Below are 22,333 nucleotides of genomic sequence, written 5' to 3' on the forward strand. Positions count from 1 at the left end.
AATGGGCACAGTGCGGTCATAAAAAAAAATAAAGCGGACCGGACCAAATCGAGTCCCTAAGGTAGAAAGAAGAAGAAGCAAACGAAAAAGAGATAGGAATACATTTTAAATGGCTTTTAGCACTATAAAATCCTGCTTCTTCTCCCTGCCATGAAACAAGTTTCGATCACCTGTAGGCTGCAACAACGGTTCGGCTTCAAAATTTTCGCAATGGATTTTAAATCATTGGTAATGACTAAAGCACACTATTGTCCTGTAGGTTGCAAACAATATGATTTCTAATTCTCTATGTGTGAGAAAATGATAAGACACTTTTAACAAAGAAATTATTTGCAGGCTACATTCGCTTCAGCTGTTACTATTATGGCCCTGTTAATGGTGGATTCAAGTTGGGCTACTCATAGAAAGGTGCTGAGCAAAAGTGATTCCAGCGCTTCACCGATCTTCAATGTCATGGACTACGGTGCACATGGCAGCGGTCTAAATGATGATCGGACGGTGACTACCTTTTAATCAATTATTATATATGTTCAATATTCTTTTCATACTCGTGCAAAGTTTGATGCACTGAGCATACCTTCCCCTTCGAGTCACTGCGGGATTTTTGCAGTGGGAATGGGTTTTTCTTTCTTCTAAACTTCCAGAATACATACTACCTGTTCCTTTATATACGTCTCACTATAAGTGAAATTTGGAAAGATAGATTATTTATGCTTTGCAATCTAATTAAAATTTTTACATCTAATTAAATCTTATTGATGTGAATATCTTTTCTTCGGACGACAAGAAAATGTGACTAATTAAATTATTAATATTGTTATGATTATTTCTTCTTTTGTGGTTATTAACTCGGTGTTTATTGTTATTTTCTTGTTATTTTAGGCATTCCAAGAAGCATGGCAAGCAGCATGCACGGCACCTTCCGATGCAGTGTTCCAAGTACCGTCGGGAAAGAAATCTCTAGTTACGCCAGTGACATTTCTTGGTCCTTGTAAGTATCATATTTCATTAGAGTTAAGAAAGTTGGATTTTGAGTTGTATAGCCGTGATGATAATAGACACAGGGCATGCTGATATAGATAATTTGCAGATTAAAGGAACAATACTTGCACCCAATCAACAATCAACAATCTGCATGGAATAGCAATGAACGCGGTATGTGGCTCCGATTTTCTGGTATATCTGGGTTGACCATAGAAGGTGGTGGTGTCATTGATGGTCAAGGCCAGGCTTGGTGGTCGAAGTCCTGCAAAGTGCACGAACAACACGTAAGCATTTCTATTTCACCTGGTCTTTTTGTCACCATTGTGTCGCATTCTCTAATATTCCATCGTCTCTCCTCCATTGAATATCCACGTACGACTCCACCCACTAGCACCATCCGCACTCATCTCTCCAACTCTTAACATTTAGCATTAAACATCAATACAACAAGTGTAAACCATCTGCTTCAATTTATATTAATCATCAAAAATGTTCATGTGTGCAGGGTTGCCTCGATGCGGCTCCGACGGTTTGTTTCCAACCTGATCACCTTGTTTATTTGCTTGAAGAGAGACACGATGCTATAAATAGTTTATTTTTTATTTATTTTTTCTGTAAATTTTAATTGGAGGCGGCTGTTCTCATGCAATGGGTTTGGATTATGCGTTGGTCTTACAGGCAATGTCTATCACTGGATGTTCGAATGTTTTGATTAGAAATCTGCAATTTGTCAATAGCCAACAGATGCATCTCGCAGTGGTGGACTCTTCAGAGATCCAACTAAGCGGGTTGCAGATACAAGCTCCTGAGGATAGCCCAAACACTGATGGTATTCATATACAAAGAGTTCAGAATGCCCAAATCGACAACTGTGTCATCGAGACAGGTTGGAAACTATTAATTTCACTGCTTTGCGTTAATTTGTTCATTCACATAAACCCATTTATCATAGATCCAATAGCTTAATAATAATTTAGTATATATCCATCTAGCTTAGACCTATCTTAACGTTGCTATAAGTGCAAACCTTAATTTTACCTATTTAAACTTTAGATTTAAAAACACATAATAAACATAAAAGGTTCTGCTAACTATGATTATAAATACTCTATATCAGGGGATGATTGCATTTCCATTTCGTCGGGCTCATCTACTATTAATATCAAAAACATAAAGTGTGGCCCAGGCCATGGCATCAGGTGAGATAAGTATTTTGGATCTTATCCTGTAGAAAATACAATACAGTCATAGGAGACTTTAAGAATCAATTTTAATTGTACTTCTTCTTTTGTGCAGTATTGGAAGCCTGGGAAAGAATGGAGAAGAAGCCAAAATTGATGACATTCTAGTCCAAAACATCACTTTTGTCGAAACATCCAACGGAGCCAGAATCAAGACTTGGCAGGTTGGTTTAACAGGTGTATGGCTCCTTTAATTATTTCTATTCATCTTAAAATTGACTCTTGAAATTTTCACTATGAAACAACAACCCATTACAGTTTGTAATTGATATTAATCTTAATTATCTACCACGATTATAACGGAATTCATGCTTTTTCTAAATATTCAGGGTGGTTCTGTCTATGCACGGAATATCACATTTGAGGACATAGTTGTTGATAATGTTAGGAACCCGATTGTCATTGATCAATATTATTGCGATTCGTCTTCGCCATGCAAAACTCAGGTGATCAGCTAACTTTTGTTGCCAATTCGATGTTGTTTTCATAGCATACCCGTGGGAAAAGCATATACAACACTGTTGGAATATTAATTCCAACTGCTGTGCAGCAGCAGCAGCTATTTTACTTTATTCATTTGTCGTGATCCGGCGCCCCACATTTTCTCCCGATCTTTTTATGTCACCGCCATTACCATCTTTTCACTCTTTAATTATTTTTGTGTTTCCAGAAGGAAGAAGATCAGATCCAGCGCCACACCGTTACTTTTCAGCAACTATATTAATGAGCAGAACGACTGAAAGAGAAAAGAACCAGCCTCGAGCCGACGTAGCATTTATCAGTCTTGGGTTTCAGCACAACCGACTCAAGAAATACAGCAAAAGATCAAATCTGTTAATCATGAGTAGCAGAAACTTTATCAGCAAGTTAAAGTGGTGAAAACCCTTTCCCGCACTATAAATAGAAACAGAAACAGAAGTAGAAAAAAGTGAGAGATAGAGAGCAAAGGGGAGCACACAGCAGTGTAGAAATAGATAGAGGAAATAGATTGAAAGTCCTTTTGTAACACACAACAGTGTAGAAAAAGAGAGTTTTTTTATTGCACAACAGTGCTGAAATTTTCTGAGATAGTTGTTTTGTGGAACTGAAGCGTTCCTGTTGTAATCCCTCTGTCAAGAGGAAGATGCTCTTTAGCATAATGTTTTGTGAAGATCCTTCTACGTGAGGAAGACTTATTTCGTCAGTTGGTTTATTTTCATAAATAGAAATTTCTTTCTGTGCGTTGCTGTTTCACGAAAAGTTATTTTGTCAAAAAAATTCTCGTAAGTCGAAAAATACTTGACGTCAAAAATCCCCGTTGCTGCAACACCACGAACAACAACTGAAAAAATTTACGTTGCTGCAACACCACGAACAACAACTAAAAAAAATTCACGTTGCTGCAACACCACGAACAGCGTTGCTGGAACACTATGAACAACAACTGAAAAAAAAACTGTGTTGCTGCAACACCGTTTCCAGAGAACGAATTTTTCTGTTTTTCTGAGTTAAAAACAGAGTATTTTTCTGTGTCAAAGGCAAAGTATTATTTTGATCAATTTTTGATCCTGAGGCAAAGTAGAGTATTATTTTATGCTCTGTTCTTGTGTTTTTGAATTATCAGAAAACAGAGTATTACTCTCTGTTCATATTTTTGTTGTTTCGGAATTTATCAGAAAATTCTGAACAGTGGAAACAGAGGATTTTTCCACTGTATTTTGTTTGGAATAACCAGAAATTCCCGACATGGTATCAGAGATTTGTCCAGGCTCTTTGAAGACATCAAAGAAGCTGAAAGAAGATTTGTTGCTGCAGCAAATTATCCAGCAGAGCGAAAACGCTGTCAAGGTATTTTTCAGATTAGTTTTTTGTGTAGCTGCTGAAGACAATTAAGTGATTTTTTTTTACAGTCAAGTATTACAAGAATGGCCAGCACCAGCGTGGGTATGTTTAATACCCAACTCCCACAGTTCAATGGGAAAAATTATGATTACTGGGCAATAACCATGAAAGCCGTGTTTGCCTCACATGATTTATGGGAACTTGTTGAATATGGATTTGAAGAGCCAGCAAATGACGAAGAGTTTATTGGATTAACTCAGGCAGAGAAAGAGCTGTTGAAGAGCAATAAGAAGAAGGACTCAAAAGCCCTTGTATTCTTATATCAAGCAGTGCATGAGAGTGTGTTTCCGAGGATAGCAGCAGCTAATACATCCAGAGAAGCATGGCAAACTCTCAAGACAGCCTATCAAGGCATGGAGAAAGTGAAGACAGCAAAACTACAGTTGCTGAGGAAAGATTTTGAGAACCTGCGTATGAAGGAGTCAGACAATATTAACTCATTTTTCACACAAGCAATTGGTTTGGTCACACAGATAAGGTCTCATGGAGAAACTCTTGAAGAAAGGAGGATTGTGGAGAAACTATTGAGGTGCCTACCCTCAAAGTTTGATGTGATTGTCACCACCATAGAAGAGACAAAGGATCTCTCAAATTTTTCAGTTGATGAACTTCATGCATCACTGATAACACATGAGCAGAGGTTGAGTAGAAATGAAAACTCATCTCTAGAGCAAGCCTTCAAGACCCAGATGTCATTTGGAAGAGGAAGAGGTCAAGGCAGAGGAAACAAGAGAGGAAGAGGAAGAACCCAATACAAAGGCGGAAGAAACAGTCTAGCAAATGTTCAAGAAAGAGGCAGCAATCTAAATCAGAACCAAGGTCATGGCAGCAGTCAGCAAAGTGGACAACATCATGCTCAAGGACAAAGGTATGAAAAATCCAATGTCCAATGTTATTATTGTAAAAAATATGGGCACTATGCAAATGAATGTAGGAAAAAGCAGCATGATATGAGTAATAGATCTAGTGCAAATATCACTAGAGAAAATATCAGTCAAGATAATGTGTTGTTAGTTTGTAATATGGCTGAAACAAACAGTGAAGATATATGGTTTCTAGATTCTGGTTGCAGCAACCATATGACAGGAAACATAGCCCTGTTTTCTGCTTTAGATCAGAGTGTGCAGTCACAAGTCACACTTGGGACTGATAGTAAAATTTCTGTTATGGGAAAAGGAGAAGTTAAAATATTTACAAAGAAAGGTGAAAAGAAAACCATAGCAGATGTCTATTATGTTCCTGGAATGAAGTGTAATCTCTTGAGTATTGGACAGCTTGTTCAGAAGGGTAACAATGTTTTCTTTGAGAATGATGTATGCACCATCATGGACAAATTACTCAGCAAACGTTGTATTGCTGAAGTGAAGATGACAAGGAACAGGATGTTCCTTCTCAGAATAAGGGCAGATCTGAAAAATAAAGAAGTAATTGCAGCAGTGACACAAGAGGCTCTCCAAAGCGTACCAAAGGATGAAAATTGGTTGTGGCATTTGAGGTTTGGACATCTCAACTTTGGAGGTCTTAATTTGTTGAGTAGAAAAAGAATGGTAAGAGGATTACCATTGATAGAAAAGCCAGACAACCTTTGTAAAGGTTGTATATTGGGAAAACAACACAGAGAAAGTTTTCCAACTGGGAAAAGCATAAGGGCAAAAGCACCTTTAGAAATTGTCCACTCAGATTTATGTGGACTGATGCAAGCTCCATCACTTGCAGGCAGCCAATATTTTCTAACATTTATTGATGACTTTACCAGAAAGACTTGGGTTTATTTTCTGAAGAATAAGAGTGAAGTGTTTGAAAAATTCCAAAATTTCAAAGCACTTGTAGAAAATCAAAGTGGGATGCGTATCAAGGTTTTGAGAACTGACAGAGGAGGTGAGTATATCTCCAAAGAATTTTTACGTTTTTGCAGAGAAAATGGAATTCATAAGAAATTTACAGTAAGGTACACCCCGCAGCAAAATGGAGTTGCTGAAAGAAAAAACAGAACAATCATGGATATGGCGAGGAGCATGTTGAAGGCAAAGCATTTGCCAAATGATTATTGGGCTGAAGCTGTACACTGTGCAGTATATATTTTGAATAGATGTCCTACAAAAGCAGTGATGAACAAAGTGCCAGAAGAAGCATGGAGTAGGAGAAAGCAAGGAGTCTCCCACATGAAAGTTTTTGGTTGTGTGGCTTATGCACACATTCCAGATCAGCTAAGGAAGAAATTGGACAACAAAGGGGAGAAATGTATTTTCATTGGATACAGTGAAGAATCCAAAGCTTACAGGTTATATATCCCATCCACCAAGAAGTTTTTTGTGAGCAGAGATGTTCAATTTATTGAAGAGGAAGCTTGGGATGGAAGCATAGAGAAAACAGTTAATGTTAAAAACTGTTTGTCTCATGATGATGATGATGAGGAGTTGGCTGAAACACATCCCCAAACAACAGCGCTAACAACAGAACAACAAGAGACACCCTTGAGGAGAAATGAGAGTGCTTCTCCAAGCACACCACAAGGAAGAAATTCAAGTGCATCTACAAGCACTTGCACACCGAATGAAAGAGGTAAGAAATTCAGAAATTTAAGTGATATTTATGATGAAGGAATGAATTCCCTGTTTGCTTTGTATTGTCATGTTGATGACCCTGTTCATTTCGAAGATGCAATTAAAGATAAGAAATGGATAGAAGCTATGGATGAGGAGATGAATGCCATAGAAAGAAATAAGACATGGGATTTAGTTGATCTACCAAAAGGTAAAGAAGTCATTGGAGTTAAATGGGTCTACAAGACCAAGAGTAATGCTGAAGGCAAGATAGAAAGGCATAAGGCAAGACTTGTTGTCAAGGGATACAAGTAGCAGTATGGGAGAGATTATGAGGAGACTTTCGCACCAGTTGCAAGAATGGAAACAGTAAGAGCAGTGCTGTCCATAGCAGCACAAAACAAATGGAAAGTTTATCAAATGGACGTGAAGTCAGTATTCTTGAATGGAGTATTAATGGAAGAGGTTTACATTGAGCAACCTCTAGGCTATGAGAAGAAAGGCCAAGAGCACAAAGTCTGCAGATTGAAGAAAGCTCTTTATGGGCTGAAGCAAGCACCAAGAGCGTGGTACAGTAGGATAGATTCCTATCTACTGGAGAACGGATTTGAGAAGTGTGAGGGAGAACCCACTGTTTACATCAAAGAAAAAGACTGTAAAATTTTAATTGTTGTGTTATATGTTGATGATGTGATTTTTACAGGTAATGATGACTACCTCATTGAAAATTTCAAATCAGTCATGAAAGAAGAATTTGAGATGACTGACATGGGTTTGCTGAGATACTTCTTAGGAATAGAAGTAGATCAAAATAAAAATGGAATTTTTATTTCACAGGCAAAATATGTAAATGAAGTGTTGAGCAGATTTAACATGCAGGACAGCAAAGCAGCAATCACTCCCACAGTGATGGGATTAAAACTCAGCAAAGAAGACAGCAGCAAAGATTTTGACCCTAGTGTGTACAAGAGCATAGTTGGCAGCCTCATGTATTTGACTACAACTAGGCCAGACATAATGTATGCTGTTAGTTTAATTTCCAGATTCATGGAGAAGCCAAAAGAAACACATTGGCAGGCAGCAAAGAGAATTTTGAGATATGTTAAAGGTACAAAAAGGTATGGCATATTTTATACTGTTTCAGAATGTTCAGATTTAGTTGGATACACAGATAGTGATTGGGCTGGAAGTGTAGATGACCGGAAAAGCACATCTGGTTACATTTTTCACATAGGTTCAGGAGCCATTTCATGGGCTTCCAAGAAACAACCAATTGTGGCACTGTCTACAGCAGAAGCAGAGTATGTGGCAGCTACAGCAACAACATGTCAAGCGGTTTGGATGAGGAGAATGTTGAGAAGTCTATGCCAGGAGCAGGCAATAGCAACAGTTATTTTTTGTGACAATAGCTCAGCTATTGCATTATCCAAGAACTCTGTATTCCACAAGAGAACAAAACACATAGACACAAAGTTTCACTACATCAGAGAATTGGTGAACAATGGAGAAATCATTTTACAACATTGCAGGACTCAGGAACAGGTTGCAGATATTCTGACAAAGCCATTAGATCAGAAAAGTTTTGAGTTTTTAAGGAAACTTCTGGGTATGACTGATAACCCAGCAGTTGAAATTAAAAGGGGAGTGTTGGAATATTAATTCCAACTGCTGTGCAGCAGCAGCAACTATTTTACTTTATTCATTTGTCGTGATCCGGCGCCCCACATTTTCTCCCGATCTTTTTATGTCACCGCCATTACCATCTTTTCACTCTTTAATTATTTTTGTGTTTCCAGAAGGAAGAAGATCAGATCCAAAGCCACACCGTTACTTTTCAGCAACTATATTAATGAGCAGAACGGCTGAAAGAGAAAAGAACCAGCCTCGAGCCGACGTAGCATTTATCAGTCTTGGGTTTCAGCACAACCGACTCAAGAAATACAGCAAAAGATCAAATCTGTTAATCATGAGCAGCAGAAACTTTATCAGCAAGTTAAAGCGGTGAAGACCCTTTCCCGCACTATAAATAGAAACAGAAACAGAAGTAGAAAAAAGTGAGAGATAGAGAGCAAAGGGGAGCACACAGCAGTGTAGAAATAGATAGAGGAAATAGATTGAAAGTCCTTTTGTAACACACAGCAGTGTAGAACAAGAGAGTTTTTTTATTGCACAACAGTGCTAAAATTTTCTGAGATAGTTGTTTTGTGGAACTGAAGCGTTCCTGTTGTAATCCCTCTGTCAAGAGGAAGATGCTCTTTAGCATAATGTTTTGTGAAGATCCTTCTACGTGAGGAAGACTTATTTCGTCAGTTGGTTTATTTTCATAAATAGAAATTTCTTTCTGTGCGTTTCCGTTTCACCAAAAGTTATTTTGTCAAAAAATTTCTCGTAAGTCGAAAAATACTTGACGTCAAAAATCCCCGTTGCTGCAACACCACGAACAGCAACTGAAAAAATTTACGTTGCTGCAACACCACGAACAACAACTGAAAAAAATTCACGTTGCTGCAACACCACGAACAGCGTTGCTGCAACACTACGAACAACAACTGAAAAAAAACTGTGTTGCTGCAACACCGTTTCCAGAGAACGAATTTTTCTGTTTTTCTGAGCTAAAAACAGAGTATTTTTCTGTGTCAAAGGCAAAGTATTATTTTGATCAATTTTTGATCCTGAGGCAAAGTAGAGTATTATTTTATGCTCTGTTCTTGTGTTTTTGAATTATCAGAAAACAGAGTATTACTCTTTGTTCATATTTTTGTTGTTTCAGAATTTATCAGAAAATTCTGAACAGTGGAAACAAAGGATTTTTCCACTGTATTTTGTTTGGAATAACCAGAAATTCCCGACAAACACAAATCTTAATTAAATGGGAATCATAGTCATTTTGTCACTTTTAAGATTGGATTTTGCTCCAGTTGTTCTTGAAATGTCAGTTCGAAGTCCGTGGGTATATAGTTCCCATATATGTCGCTAATTCTGAAATACTGGTGTATGTGCATATAATAAGCACGAAAGTACAATTTGTTTCCCTTTAGTGTCTACTGGCTTGAAATGCGTAATTAATTATTTTTAGCATCATTAGTTACAACTATTGTAGTTATAAACAAATTTTGGATATTGGTTTTGAAGTTTGGAATCAGTAATCATGTATGCGATATAATTTTTTGACATGTTAAATGCATAGAAGTCACGAGTATGATATAACACAATAATTTTTAGACATATTGATTATCGCAATATCTTTTGGACATATTGGTTTTGAAGTTTGAAATCAGCAATAATGTTTGTGATGATGTTGTGTGCAGTCATCTGCAGTACAAATAAAGGATGTCACTTTTAAAAACATCCACGGAACGTCATCGACGAATGTGGCTGTGAATTTTTCGTGCAGCGAAACAGTTCCGTGCACAGGAATTACTTTGGAAAATGTTCACATAAGTTCAACGGCTGCAAACGCAGCAAATTCAATATGTACCAATGCGTTGGGAGTGGCTTTGGGGACTACTTCGCCACCCAGCTGCCTTAAAGACTAGTGCGGTCCTTCTATTTGTTCAAAAGCTTCACAATAAAACATGGCCAAATTCATTTATATTGTTATGGCCAAATTTAACAATATGCATTTATATTATTATTGCTAAATTCAACAAGATTGATTTATATTGTTTTCTTGATTAATTTGAGTTCAATTTGGTTCTTTGTGTCTACTTACTTTCTATTATATTAGACTAAGATATTGTATTATATGCTTATATATATTTTGATGGTTGATTCATATCGCTACCACTAAGTACAATGCCATGACTTAATATCCCAAATATTTAGATATTGAATCTTGTATTAACATTTACTTTACATTTTCACAAACTTGCTAAGTGAATTTCCCAGAAAACAACTTATATTTAAAAATATTGAAAATAATTACAATAAATTATTATCATATTTAACAATTATTATTTGATAATCTATCTTTCATTTTTTGTCCTGATGATGGACCCCCTTTGGGGTTCGAAACGTCGACATAATGAACATAGTACTATGGATAATCCAGATCATACTGCTCCAATTTTTTCATATTTTATCTAGTTTCATATAGAAAATTTAAAAACATATATTTAAAATACTAATAATTTAAAAGCTCTATGATTATAAATAAAGTGTGTAATTTTGACCCGAAAAACAATATTTTCCTCAATTTGAAATAATTTGTTTGTCTGAAATAAAATCTTATGTATATTCATATTTGAAACTAGTTCTTAGTGCTTATCTTGTAGGAAAAAACTTAAGCATAAATTGAATTCTTATTTGTGCAGAGTAAGTGTTTATGTTAGTTATGCTTATTTATTTTTGTCTATTACTAATATATCCAGTTAGTTCAATAAATTGTATGCCTCTTACTTCAATATTAAATGGTTTTATATTGCAAATTAAGATTGGTATATATGAATGTCAAATTTACAATTAGTTTACATCTTATACTAATCTTTTACAATACTTTATATTCAAAATTACTACTTGTACTTAGAATTTAGTCTTTCTCAATATATAATAGATTGAGAATTAAAATAACTTTAGATTCATACAAATTTAAAAAGAATAATAATAATTTTGAATTAAATGATATATAATTCAAATATATATATTTTGGGATTTAATTATGTTATCTTAAATGTTATAAGAAAAATTATTAAATCATAAATGGAGAGAAAAAAATGAAAAAACATTCAAATCTTAGTTTTAGGTGAAATGGAGTTGATAATCATATACTTACTACAATGATAAAACCATTAAAATATACATAAATAAAGTTAAATACATAATTTTAAAAAATAATAACTTGATGGATATAAATTTTTAAATGTATAATCATTGGTAAATATTATTGAGAATTTGGGGAAAAGAAGGGCTTATATTAAAAAACATATTATATATTTTTGTTATGAAAAAAAAACAAATTGTAATAATTTACATCATAAAATTGATTTAAAAAATAATTTTTCTTGATTCAATATTTATGAATATTTTAATAAATAAATGAACAAATATCAAACTCAATTATAATCAGTTTGTTAAATAAATATCAAACCCAAAATTATAATCAGTAAAAAATTATTATAAAAGATAATTATAAAGACGAATAAGAATTTAATGATAATAACTTTATTTTTTATAAAAGGTGTATTTTAGGTTTTAAAATGATTATAATAAATCAAAAAAAATTGGTTTATTCTCAAGAGTTAGCCCAAGTGGTGTAGACCTAGACACGAGGTTCTTGTTGTTGTTGGTTCTGGGTTTGACTCTTTAATTACCTTGTGTCCCGCAAACATGACCTGCCATTCAATTTAACATTCACGATGAAGTGCTCCCAGTTTCCCCTACTACTTTCTTTTTTTTGGTGACCAGCGGAATCGGCAACGGCGGTGGTATCGTACTCACATTACACGGGGTCGAATCCCACCGGATGCCACTATAACCTCTAGGAGGAATAGCCTAGCCCGCAAGAACAACCCTCGGGTAAGACGAGACTTGAACTCATGACCTGCACATTGGCACGGACGACTTAACAGATCGTCCGCTGGCCACGAGACCAAACCTCTGCACGCTAGTTTCCCCTACTACTTTCATTCCATGTAAAAAAAAAAGAATTTAATAAATTTTGATAATAAATTTATTTAAAAAAATGAAAATGCCTAATAATAGAGAAAATAATGCAATACTTCAATATTGAAAATAGCTAAATTTTGATAATACTTTTTTAGTTTGTAAGTTAATAATCAATCTAGAGAGAGAGACAGCTTATGTGAGTCTTAAGATGACTGTGGTTTCAATAGGTCCAACCTTGAGGCATCTAAGCACCTAGGATAACACTTGTCTTTGGCCACACTAGCCTTGTCCTCGGCCATACCAGCCCTGTCCTTGGCCACACCAGCCCTGTCCTTGGCCACACCAGCCATGTCCTCAGCCACACCAGCCCTACGCATGAATGGATTTGTGCAGATAGAGTATCAAATTTATAACCTTTACAACACGAACTTATAACCTTTACAACATGAGGTGCGTTGAAAAAACACTACACCCTATGGGTTTAATTAAAATTTATATTATATAAAATATCTAGTTACTTTAAATATATAAATATAATATTTTTAAAATATTTAGAGTTATAACTAAAAATAGCTATTGGTCACATTGAGAAAAATATATATATATATTTTTGAAAATCAATTAAAAAATTACTATCTTACTAAATGAAAGTATCTAGAATTACTAATAATGATAATATATGCAAATAAAATAATATAAATAAATAATGACAAATGAATAAAAAAGAGCTTGAAAATAAATTAAAAAAAAAGAAAGATAAAATTTAAATAATCATAAGGATGATTTTAGATATGAATAGAAAAAATAGAAATAATTTACTAAATTATTTGTATATAAAAAATTTGCACAATTTTCAAACTGTTCTGCAAGTTAAACTATTTATCTCAAGACAAGGTTAAGCCCTAAATATTTTTTTATGCATTAAAGTAAGACAAGGTTAAGCCCTAAATAATTTTTTTATGTATTAAAGAAAATAATATGAACAAATGACAAAACAATTTGATGGATACAAAATGAAATTGTAAACATTCTTATTAATATTGATAACTATTAAAATTATATTGATATTGATAAATAAATTACAAATTGTTAGATAAAAAATTTGATGAATTCTTACACAATAATTAATTGATGATATTAATAATTTAATTGGTAACATTAATAATTTAGAATTGAAATAAACACTATCCAAATATGTATAATTAGAATTTTTATGACATATCCCTAACCGCTTTTTTTTAATTTACATCACCCTAGCAAGCCACTATCATTTTAGCTATTGCATCATTAACACAGGAAGGAATCATTTGCAATCACCATTTCACTTCTACTCTTATATTGTGAGACACTATTTACAAGTTTCTTCTCTTATATCACAATGATTTTGGGCATATTTGTTTTGAAGTTTGGAATTAGTAATAATATTTGTGATGGTGTTGCAACCCTTTGCAGTACAAATAGAGGATGATGCTTTATTTTTGGGCATAATGGTTTTGAAATTTGGAATTAGTAATAATTTCTCTCATGGTGTTGCAACCATTTGTAGTAAAAATATAAGATGTCACTTATAAAAGCATCCCCATACTGTCATAGACAAATGTGGTTGTGAATTTTATGTGTAGTTAAATAATTTCATGCACAAGAATTACTTTGACGAATTTTTAGATAATGCCATTGACCGGAAATAAAGCTAAGTCAATATAGGAGTTCGGAATGGCTTCGGGACTACGTAGCCACCCAACTGCCTTGAAAACTAGTGAGGTCGTTTTTGTTTCTTTGAAAGCATATATTTAATCAGACATTTCATTTATATTGTTATGACCAAATTTAATCAGATTCAGATTAGATTTTTATATTGTTATGGTAACATTTAACAAGATTTTTTATATAATATATTTTTTGGTTTAATGGGAATTTAATTTGGTTATATATAAATATATAGATATATATAATGGTTGATTTGCTACACCTATAATCTCTAAGTTGATCTTTGCCACCTTAACTCAGTACAATTCCATGGATTAATATCTCGGATATTTAAACATAAAATCTTGGATTAACATTTACTTTATATTTTCGCATAACTTCCAAACAACAACTCGTATTTAAAATTATTAAAAACATTTAAAAATATAAATTATTATTATATTTAACAAAACTTTCATATTTCTTCTCGTTTGATACAAAAAAATAAAAAATATATATTTAAGATTATTAATAATTTAAAAGATTTATAAATAAATACACTGTGCAATTGGAAAATTATTTTCCTCAAATTTTATTTTTGTAAGTTTGGGTGGTGCGATTCTATTACTTCAAACTAAATCAGGTATTACAACATAAGCATCCATGTCCATATGATCTCAACCGGCCCACCTCAATTTTTTTTTTGTAAGTTTGGGTGGTTCCATTCTATTACTTCAAAATATAGCAAGTATTACAACATAAGCATCCATGTCCATATGGTCTCAACCCACTCATTCGGAAACCAGGTCTGTTGATCATCTGGTTGCATTATAACTAGTCCAAAAATGAAAATGCCTAAGTTTTTCTAGTATATAATTGCCTTTATACTCTCTAATATCAACCAACCTACACAATAATGCCAAAAAAATCTTCCGATGCATCTAAGAGGCCTTGATCATCTGAATATACAGCCAGAGATGGATATTTGGAACTAGATATAGGTTGTTATGTCTGAGGCATGCATGGCATATGTCTTTCAATACGTGCCAGATGTGCATTATGCTGTTGGATTTGAAACTCAATCAATTGGACTTCCCTATGAATTGAATGCATAGATTCAGAGGGCTCTGGGATACCTGTAAGTGGCAACATTAATGCCTTAGCCAACAAAGTCTTCATCATCTAATAGATATGAAGATTTTTCATTAACAAGGTTCGTCTACCATGCGTCTCACATGGGTATGGTAAAATATCACCAAAGTCAGCCAAAATCTCTTGGTCGTTGGGATCCATCTCAACTCTAATTTCCTCCCTCCATTCACTAATTATGTTTCTGGCCCGTGAAGGAGTTCCTATTCTGTATGTGTTAGCTGCTACATTACCCAAATGATCAATACTAGCATGACAACGACCCTTTGTGGGGTTGTTCTAAGTTTTCCCTCTACCACACCCCCTGCTTGAGTTCGAGCAATGGTTTCGATGGGATGGATGACGTTCAATCGTTACGCAAGGGTCCCTTATGAAAATCTTCCTAAGTTTTCATACAATAAAAGTCCTAAAACCCTTGGCCCACAATTGGATGATCACATAGGGAGGTTCCACTGGATAGAGAGGGTGATATGGGGTTTAGTGTACGAGGGTGCAGCTTTCCTATGAGAACAAGTAGACAATAATGACCATATAAATTTCAATAAATTTGACCCATAATTCCCTCGCATGATGTTGCACAAGGATGATCTTAGCAAAACTAGTCCATCTTCGATGGGGCTTATCCGAAGGCCACATGTGAGGTTTATCTTTCAGAGTGTGATCCTGGGCCTTGACCTATTCAATACATCGAGGATCAAGAGACCCGGCGCATTAATAAAGAGTTATCCATCTCCTTCCCTAAATGTAACATATCGCCCAGTTGGACTAGGTTCCCATTGACCTTAAATATTTCAGAATCAAAGCTACTCATTCCAGAGATATTTGGATGTTCTTGGCATCACCCAAACAGCTCTGCATGCACCAGAAACCCACGTGCCCAAGCCCCAATCTACTAACAAAGGAGCATAAATGAGGTATACCTGTGGATTGAAGGATTACGAGAAAACAAAATTCCCAACAAATAGCTGCATAACTTCCCAAAACAAAATAGAGAGAAAAATACAAACAGACCAAAGAGAATTGACGTTGATACACATCACTGAATGCATCCATGTCCAAATGGTCTAAACCTGCCCATTGGGAAACCATGTATGTCGACCAATTGGTTGCATTATAACGAGTCCAAAAACATAAATGTCTAAGTTTTTCAAGCAGTGCTAAAAAAATGTATTTGTCTTTACATCCTCTAATATCAAATATCCTACACAATAATGCCATAAAAACCTTCCTATGCATCTAAGAGGCGTTAATCATATGAGGATTCAATCAGAGCTGGATATTTTGCACTAGATAGAGGTTTTTCTGTGAGAGGCATGCATGGTATATGTTTTTTAATGCATGTTATATGTGTATTCTGCTATTGGATTTGACAGTGAATCAGTTAATGTTCTCTCTTAATTCGCTACATATCTTCTGAGCACCCAGGGATACCTATAAGTGGAAGCATTAATGCCTTAGCCAAAAAAGTCATCATCATCCAATAGATATGAAAAGTTTGCAATAACAAGGTTCATTTACCGCACATGTGGCATGGTTCTGTTAAAAGATTACGAAAATGAACCAAAATCTCTTCCTCGCTGGGATCCATCTCAACTCAAATTTCCTCCTATCATTCACTAAGTACGTTTCTAGATCGTAAAGGAGTGCCCATTCTGTATGTTTTAGATGCTACATTACCCAAACGATCAATACTACCATGGACACAATTGTTGGTGGATATGTTCTGAGTGCGTCCTTGACCACGCCCTGACTTGAGATTGAGCCATGACTACGGAGGGATTTCAGACATACCATCATTGCATAAAGGCCCTTTATAAAAACCTTCCTAAGTTTCCTTGTAATAATAGACCCAGATTCATTGGCTCATGGTTGTTGATCACATAGGGAGACTCCAGAGGAGAGAGAAAAATATGAGGCTTGGTGTCCCAAGGGTGGAGCTTTCATGTGAGAACTAATAGAAAACAACGAACAAATAACATTTCAATAAATCTGACCCATAATTTCCTCTCAGGATGTTGCACAAGGATGATCTCAGCCAAACTGGTCCATCTTCGATGGGGCTTATCCCAAGACCACATGTGAGGCTTATCTTGCAGAGTGTGACCCTGGGCCTTGACCTCTTCATTACATCGAGGGCTGAGAGACCCCATGCATAAATGAAGAGTCAACCACCTTCTTCCTCGACTGTAACCTATCACTTGGTTGGACCAAGTTCCCATTGACCTTAAATTATTTAGACTCGAAGCTACCCTTTACAGAGATATTTGACTATTGTTGGCATCATCCAAATGACTCCACATGCACCAGAAAAGCCCCATGCCCAAGCCTCAAGCTAATGAAAAGGGAGAATAAACACATAAGACTCTAACCTCCCTACTCTAGTTTGGGATTTGACTTTAGGAAAGCATAGGAGGGCTTCAATGAATCAACAGATCTGTAGAATGAAGGGTTATAAGAAAACATAATGCCCAACAAATAGCCGTGTAACTGGAATATTCCCATAGCAATACAAAGAGAACACAACAATTTTACATTGATACATAGCACTAAAGACATAATATAAAGAGATGGGCTAACTAAAATGTACCCAGGAGAGCGAATGATGTGTGGCAGTGTCACTCGAACACTAGCCTAGTAAAATGCCCCTGACACTCAACATGTAATGCCCGTTTCCCTCAACCTTGGCTCCTTCTTACCTTCTAAGAGTTTCTAGCTCTTTCCTACTAAAATTATGATAAATATTATACCAACTACACAACTGGACTCGTTCATCGTCGTATGCCACCACCTCTACTCATTAATATGCCCAATATTTACATGCATGAGTTTACATGTGTGGGGTTATCCACGCCACCCCCTGTTCTTTATTACCATCATTAACATGATTATTGTGACCTAAATCCCACAATGCTTTCTTACTCAGCTTGCACCCCGATTAGGGATTCCTCGATTTGAAATAATTTATTTTCTATTGAGTAAAATATTATGTATCTTCATATTTGAAAATGACTACTAGTACTCGAACACCTGTTGGTATAGAATGAGTGGTTACGTTAATTATATTTATTTTTCCGTGTCCATTACTGATACATCTAATTATTTTGATATATTGTATGTTTCTTATTCCCATATTAAATGTTTCTATATTCAAAACTAAAAATTGTAGATATGAATCCAAAATTCAGTGTTAGTTTATACCATATACTAATATTTTACAATGTTTTATATTCAAAGTTACTACTTGTAATTGTAATTTACTCCTCAATACATAATAGATTGAGCATTAAAATAAATTTATATTCATATGATTTTAAAATCAATAATAATAATTTTGAATTAGATTATATATATTATAAATATATATTGCGGGAATTGATTTTGTTGTCTTTAATGCTACATAAAAAAAATTCTTTTAAAAAATCTTAAATCATAAAAGAGAGAAATAAATGAAAAATCATACAAAACATAGTTTTAAGTAAAATGTGTTTGATAATCATATGCCTATTATAATGATAAAAACATTTATGTATATTAAGTAAAATTATGTATAATTATAAAAAATAATAATATGATAAGTATAAATATATAACCATAATTAGAGATCTATTATGTATAATTAGTAAATTATGTATATAATTTATTTATTTTTGTATGCTTGGTAGTTCCTTTCTTTTTCATTAATTTTCACAACAATAGGTAGGATACATCCATCATTAGAATGGTTAGGTGGCCTCAACTTTCCCAGAGGAAACCAAATCTGTTGGCCACCTAACAGCACAATAATCCATCCAAAAACAGTATAGAATCAGTATATCTATCCAAGCTATCAATGTTTGATTGTATTTTAACTTTCTAACATCTAGATAACTATACACATACTAGAAATACTCGACATACAAAAATTGCTCCATATACTATAAACTAAATCAGAGGGGAACCATTAGACTATTCATCTTCTGCAGAATCAACTCGGCCCAAATCTTCAGCAGTCAACCTGCGGAGTTCAGATTGCGGTATGCAAGGGATGCGCCTCTCAATGTGATTAAGGTGGCCACTTTGCTGTACCTGAAATTTTAACTATTGAAAATCTTGACTGTAATACGGGACTATCGCGACCTGTGTGAATGATCCTCAGGGGATATGTTGCAGTGCTTTCATCAAGATGCTTTTCATCATCCAATACAAGTGTAGTGTCTGCTTGTACTGGGAGGTGCGACCCTGCGAGTGGCTCGATTCTGGAACGAAATCCTTCCATTCTTCCAAATCTGGATCGAGAATACCTGCTTTCTCATTAAGCTCAACTTCCCATTGAGCTATAAGTTGGTGGATTGGGACCGAGCCTACATGGTATCTCCTTGCTGTGTCCGCAATTATCGGAGAGGTGGGCTTCCATCCACGGGGTTTACCAGAGGAGGAACCTGAATTATAAGGTTCTGATTTAACCTATTTCCCATGACCATTGGAGTCACGGACGACTCTGCTTTTTCTAGCTGCTGCACGAGCCATGCAATTTACTTCGATATACCCAAATATCAACATGCAAACACTTAATTGAAAGAAAAACAAGCAAGCTCGAGCAAGATCAAGTCTGAGACTCCGGAGTTGCCAGGAAATGCCCTCTCTCGCAGCATTTGTCAGGATAGACATTGTTAAGAGGTGCATCTTAAACCAAACCCATAATCATCGCCGGTAACCTGTCAGGCTGCTAAGAGTGAATAACTTACCTTAGGCATAGGTGAGACAATATCCAGAACTGTTGAAGAAAGAGAGAGACCTTAAGCCAATCACATGTAGAGGCCTTAATGGATTTCGTCCTGAACCACAAAAGCGGATATAAAACCTAGATTGGATATGCAGGTAGAAGATCCAGATGAGCCATGAACATCTCAAGAGCCTAACTATTAAAACCCCATACGAATTATGTATATAATTTTAAAAAATAAAAAGCTGATGAGTATAAATGTATAATCATTATGATATATATTAATTAAAGCTAATTTATTATTGAAAATTTGTAAAAATGAAAGTTCCTTATTTAAATTAGAAACAAGATATATTAAAAAATATATTATACATTTTTATTTTGAGAAATGAAAATGAATTTATAATAATTAGCATCATAAAATTAATTTAAGATATATATATATATATATATATATATATATATATATATATATATTCTTTCTTTCTTTTTTTTCTTTCAAAAAAGTATATTTACCTTATTAAATAAAAAAAATCCCCCAAGCCCTAACTGATGCTAAATAAGAAATTATTGTAAGAGACAATTTAAATATCAATAAGAATTCAATAATATTAAATAAAAAATATTATATTTTATAAAATGTACGTTTTAGTTTTGAAAAATATGATAATAAATATATATAAAAAAAATTATTCTCAAGAATTAACTTAAGCGATATTGTTTTTAGTTGTTTTTGGTCATAGGTTTGATTGTCTTTGATTATCTAGTGTCGACTCCTGTAATCACACTTCACGATTTACCTAGATTTATAGGGTTTAGTATCCATCAAATGAAGGAAAGTACTGTAATCACACTTCACGATTTACCTAGATTTATAGGGTTTAGTATCCATCAAATGAAGGAAAGTACTCAAAGGTTTTTATGGTAAGTAAAATAATATTAATTTTAATGAATTTTAATATTAGATTTATTTAAAAGAATGAAAATGCATAAATAATATAGAAAAAACATGTAATAATTCCATATTGAAAATAACCTAATTTTGTTCATCTATTTATACATAAATGTTGTATTAGGATTCAATGATGTCCTATGTTTATACTGGTCTCACGAAGAAAATAAATTAACTAAATGAATGTTAAAAGAAAGAAATACCTAAGTAAATGATTATGAGTATTAAGATGATTAAGGAAATGATAAAGAGCATTAATATGATTAATATGATTAAGAGTATTAATATGAATAATTTTAAGGATGAAATGATTAAGAGTATTAATATGAAACTTAATCAAATTTTGGGGAAAAAAATTAAAATTAAGAGCCCATGACCCTAATTTAAGAAAAAAGAAAGTTTTTAACTATAATTTGAGAATAAATAAATAAAAGAATTAGAGCACCGTTTAAGAATCAATATATCAATAACTAATTTTGATCATAATTTCTAAAAGTAAATAAAGGAATATAAAGATGAGTTTTTTTTAACTAAAAAAATGAATTATAATAATTAAATATTTTCATTAGAATTGGAGAATAAAGATTTATGACCAAAATTTTAAGAAGGTATTGCTAATAATCATGTAAGAATGAAGTGATACATGATAATGATGATGAAGAAGATGATAAATTTCCACTGGACCTTAGGAAAAGAGATTAACTGTGTCTTAAAAAAAAAAAATTCTATGATGAAATAGAACAGAAAGAAGTGTTCCTATATCACCATAGTTTTTGTGATTTAACAATTAAAAAAGGTTGATAGTGTGGTAGATGTTAAAAAGAATAAAATAATTATAAAATAAATTACACTAAAAAGATACAAATTGATTGTAATAAATTGACAATAATAAACTATAAAATTATTGATTGGTTGTAGTGTTAAGTCACTTAATAATGTGAAGGGCGCCAGTTCCAACTTCTTGGGAAAAATCCTAGCTATGTTAAGGGCCAGTGTGGTCCAATCCAAGTGCGGTTTCTCAAGTCAACGGTTAAGGCTGCAATCAATAAAATTATATATACAATAAAGTATAAATTGATAACAATAATAGAAAGAAAGTATAAAAATTTAAAAATATAAATATAAATTTGAGGCAAGGAAAATCCACTTATGATTTGAGGCAAGGAAAATATTTGAAAAATTCCTTGTGACTCATGAGATGGGTGAGCACTATGACATGTCTACTCCCTTTGCTAATGCTTGTAACATGCCGTAGTTTCTATGAAATTATATCTATTTCTAGTTCCCTGGATTTCCTTAATGGGGTATTAATGACGTTTTCTACAAAAAGCTAAAACATCAAAAATACGTTTTACATAGTTTCAAACACATCAAGAGAGACGAGCATTAAAAAATTATGAACCTCAAATACTGGCAAAATGCCTTTCAAATTTGGTCCCTCAAAGCGAGGGAGGAAAAGTCATTTTAGTCATGTTAACCTATGAAGTACAAAATATGTCATGCATTTTCTGATCATGCCCACTTGTGAAAGTCTCGTACAAAGATGGTGATTGAAAATGCATACAGTTTTTTTTACAAGTAGGTATTTATG

The 22,333-nt window shown here is 33.9% G+C and overlaps 1 protein-coding gene across 1 annotated transcript; it reads left to right on the top strand.

Annotated features, from left to right (window-relative positions):
- The first annotated feature begins 210 nt into the window (after positions 1 to 210).
- On the top strand, positions 211 to 10,185 carry LOC149241503 (polygalacturonase-like). The gene is made up of 10 exons (XM_089370568.1): positions 211 to 228; positions 337 to 498; positions 883 to 1,013; positions 1,091 to 1,268; positions 1,490 to 1,513; positions 1,663 to 1,870; positions 2,102 to 2,183; positions 2,281 to 2,389; positions 2,555 to 2,671; positions 9,958 to 10,185. The coding sequence occupies exons 1-10, from the start codon at positions 211 to 213 to the stop codon at positions 10,183 to 10,185; spliced, it is 1,257 nt and encodes a 418-aa protein (XP_089226694.1).
- Positions 10,186 to 22,333: the final 12,148 nt, after the last annotated feature.

Source organism: Pinus tabuliformis, chromosome 8, assembly GCF_031772625.1.
Source record: "Pinus tabuliformis cultivar Carrire ecotype Pingquan chromosome 8, CPIR1, whole genome shotgun sequence".
Classification (NCBI taxonomy): Eukaryota; Viridiplantae; Streptophyta; class Pinopsida; order Pinales; family Pinaceae; genus Pinus; species Pinus tabuliformis.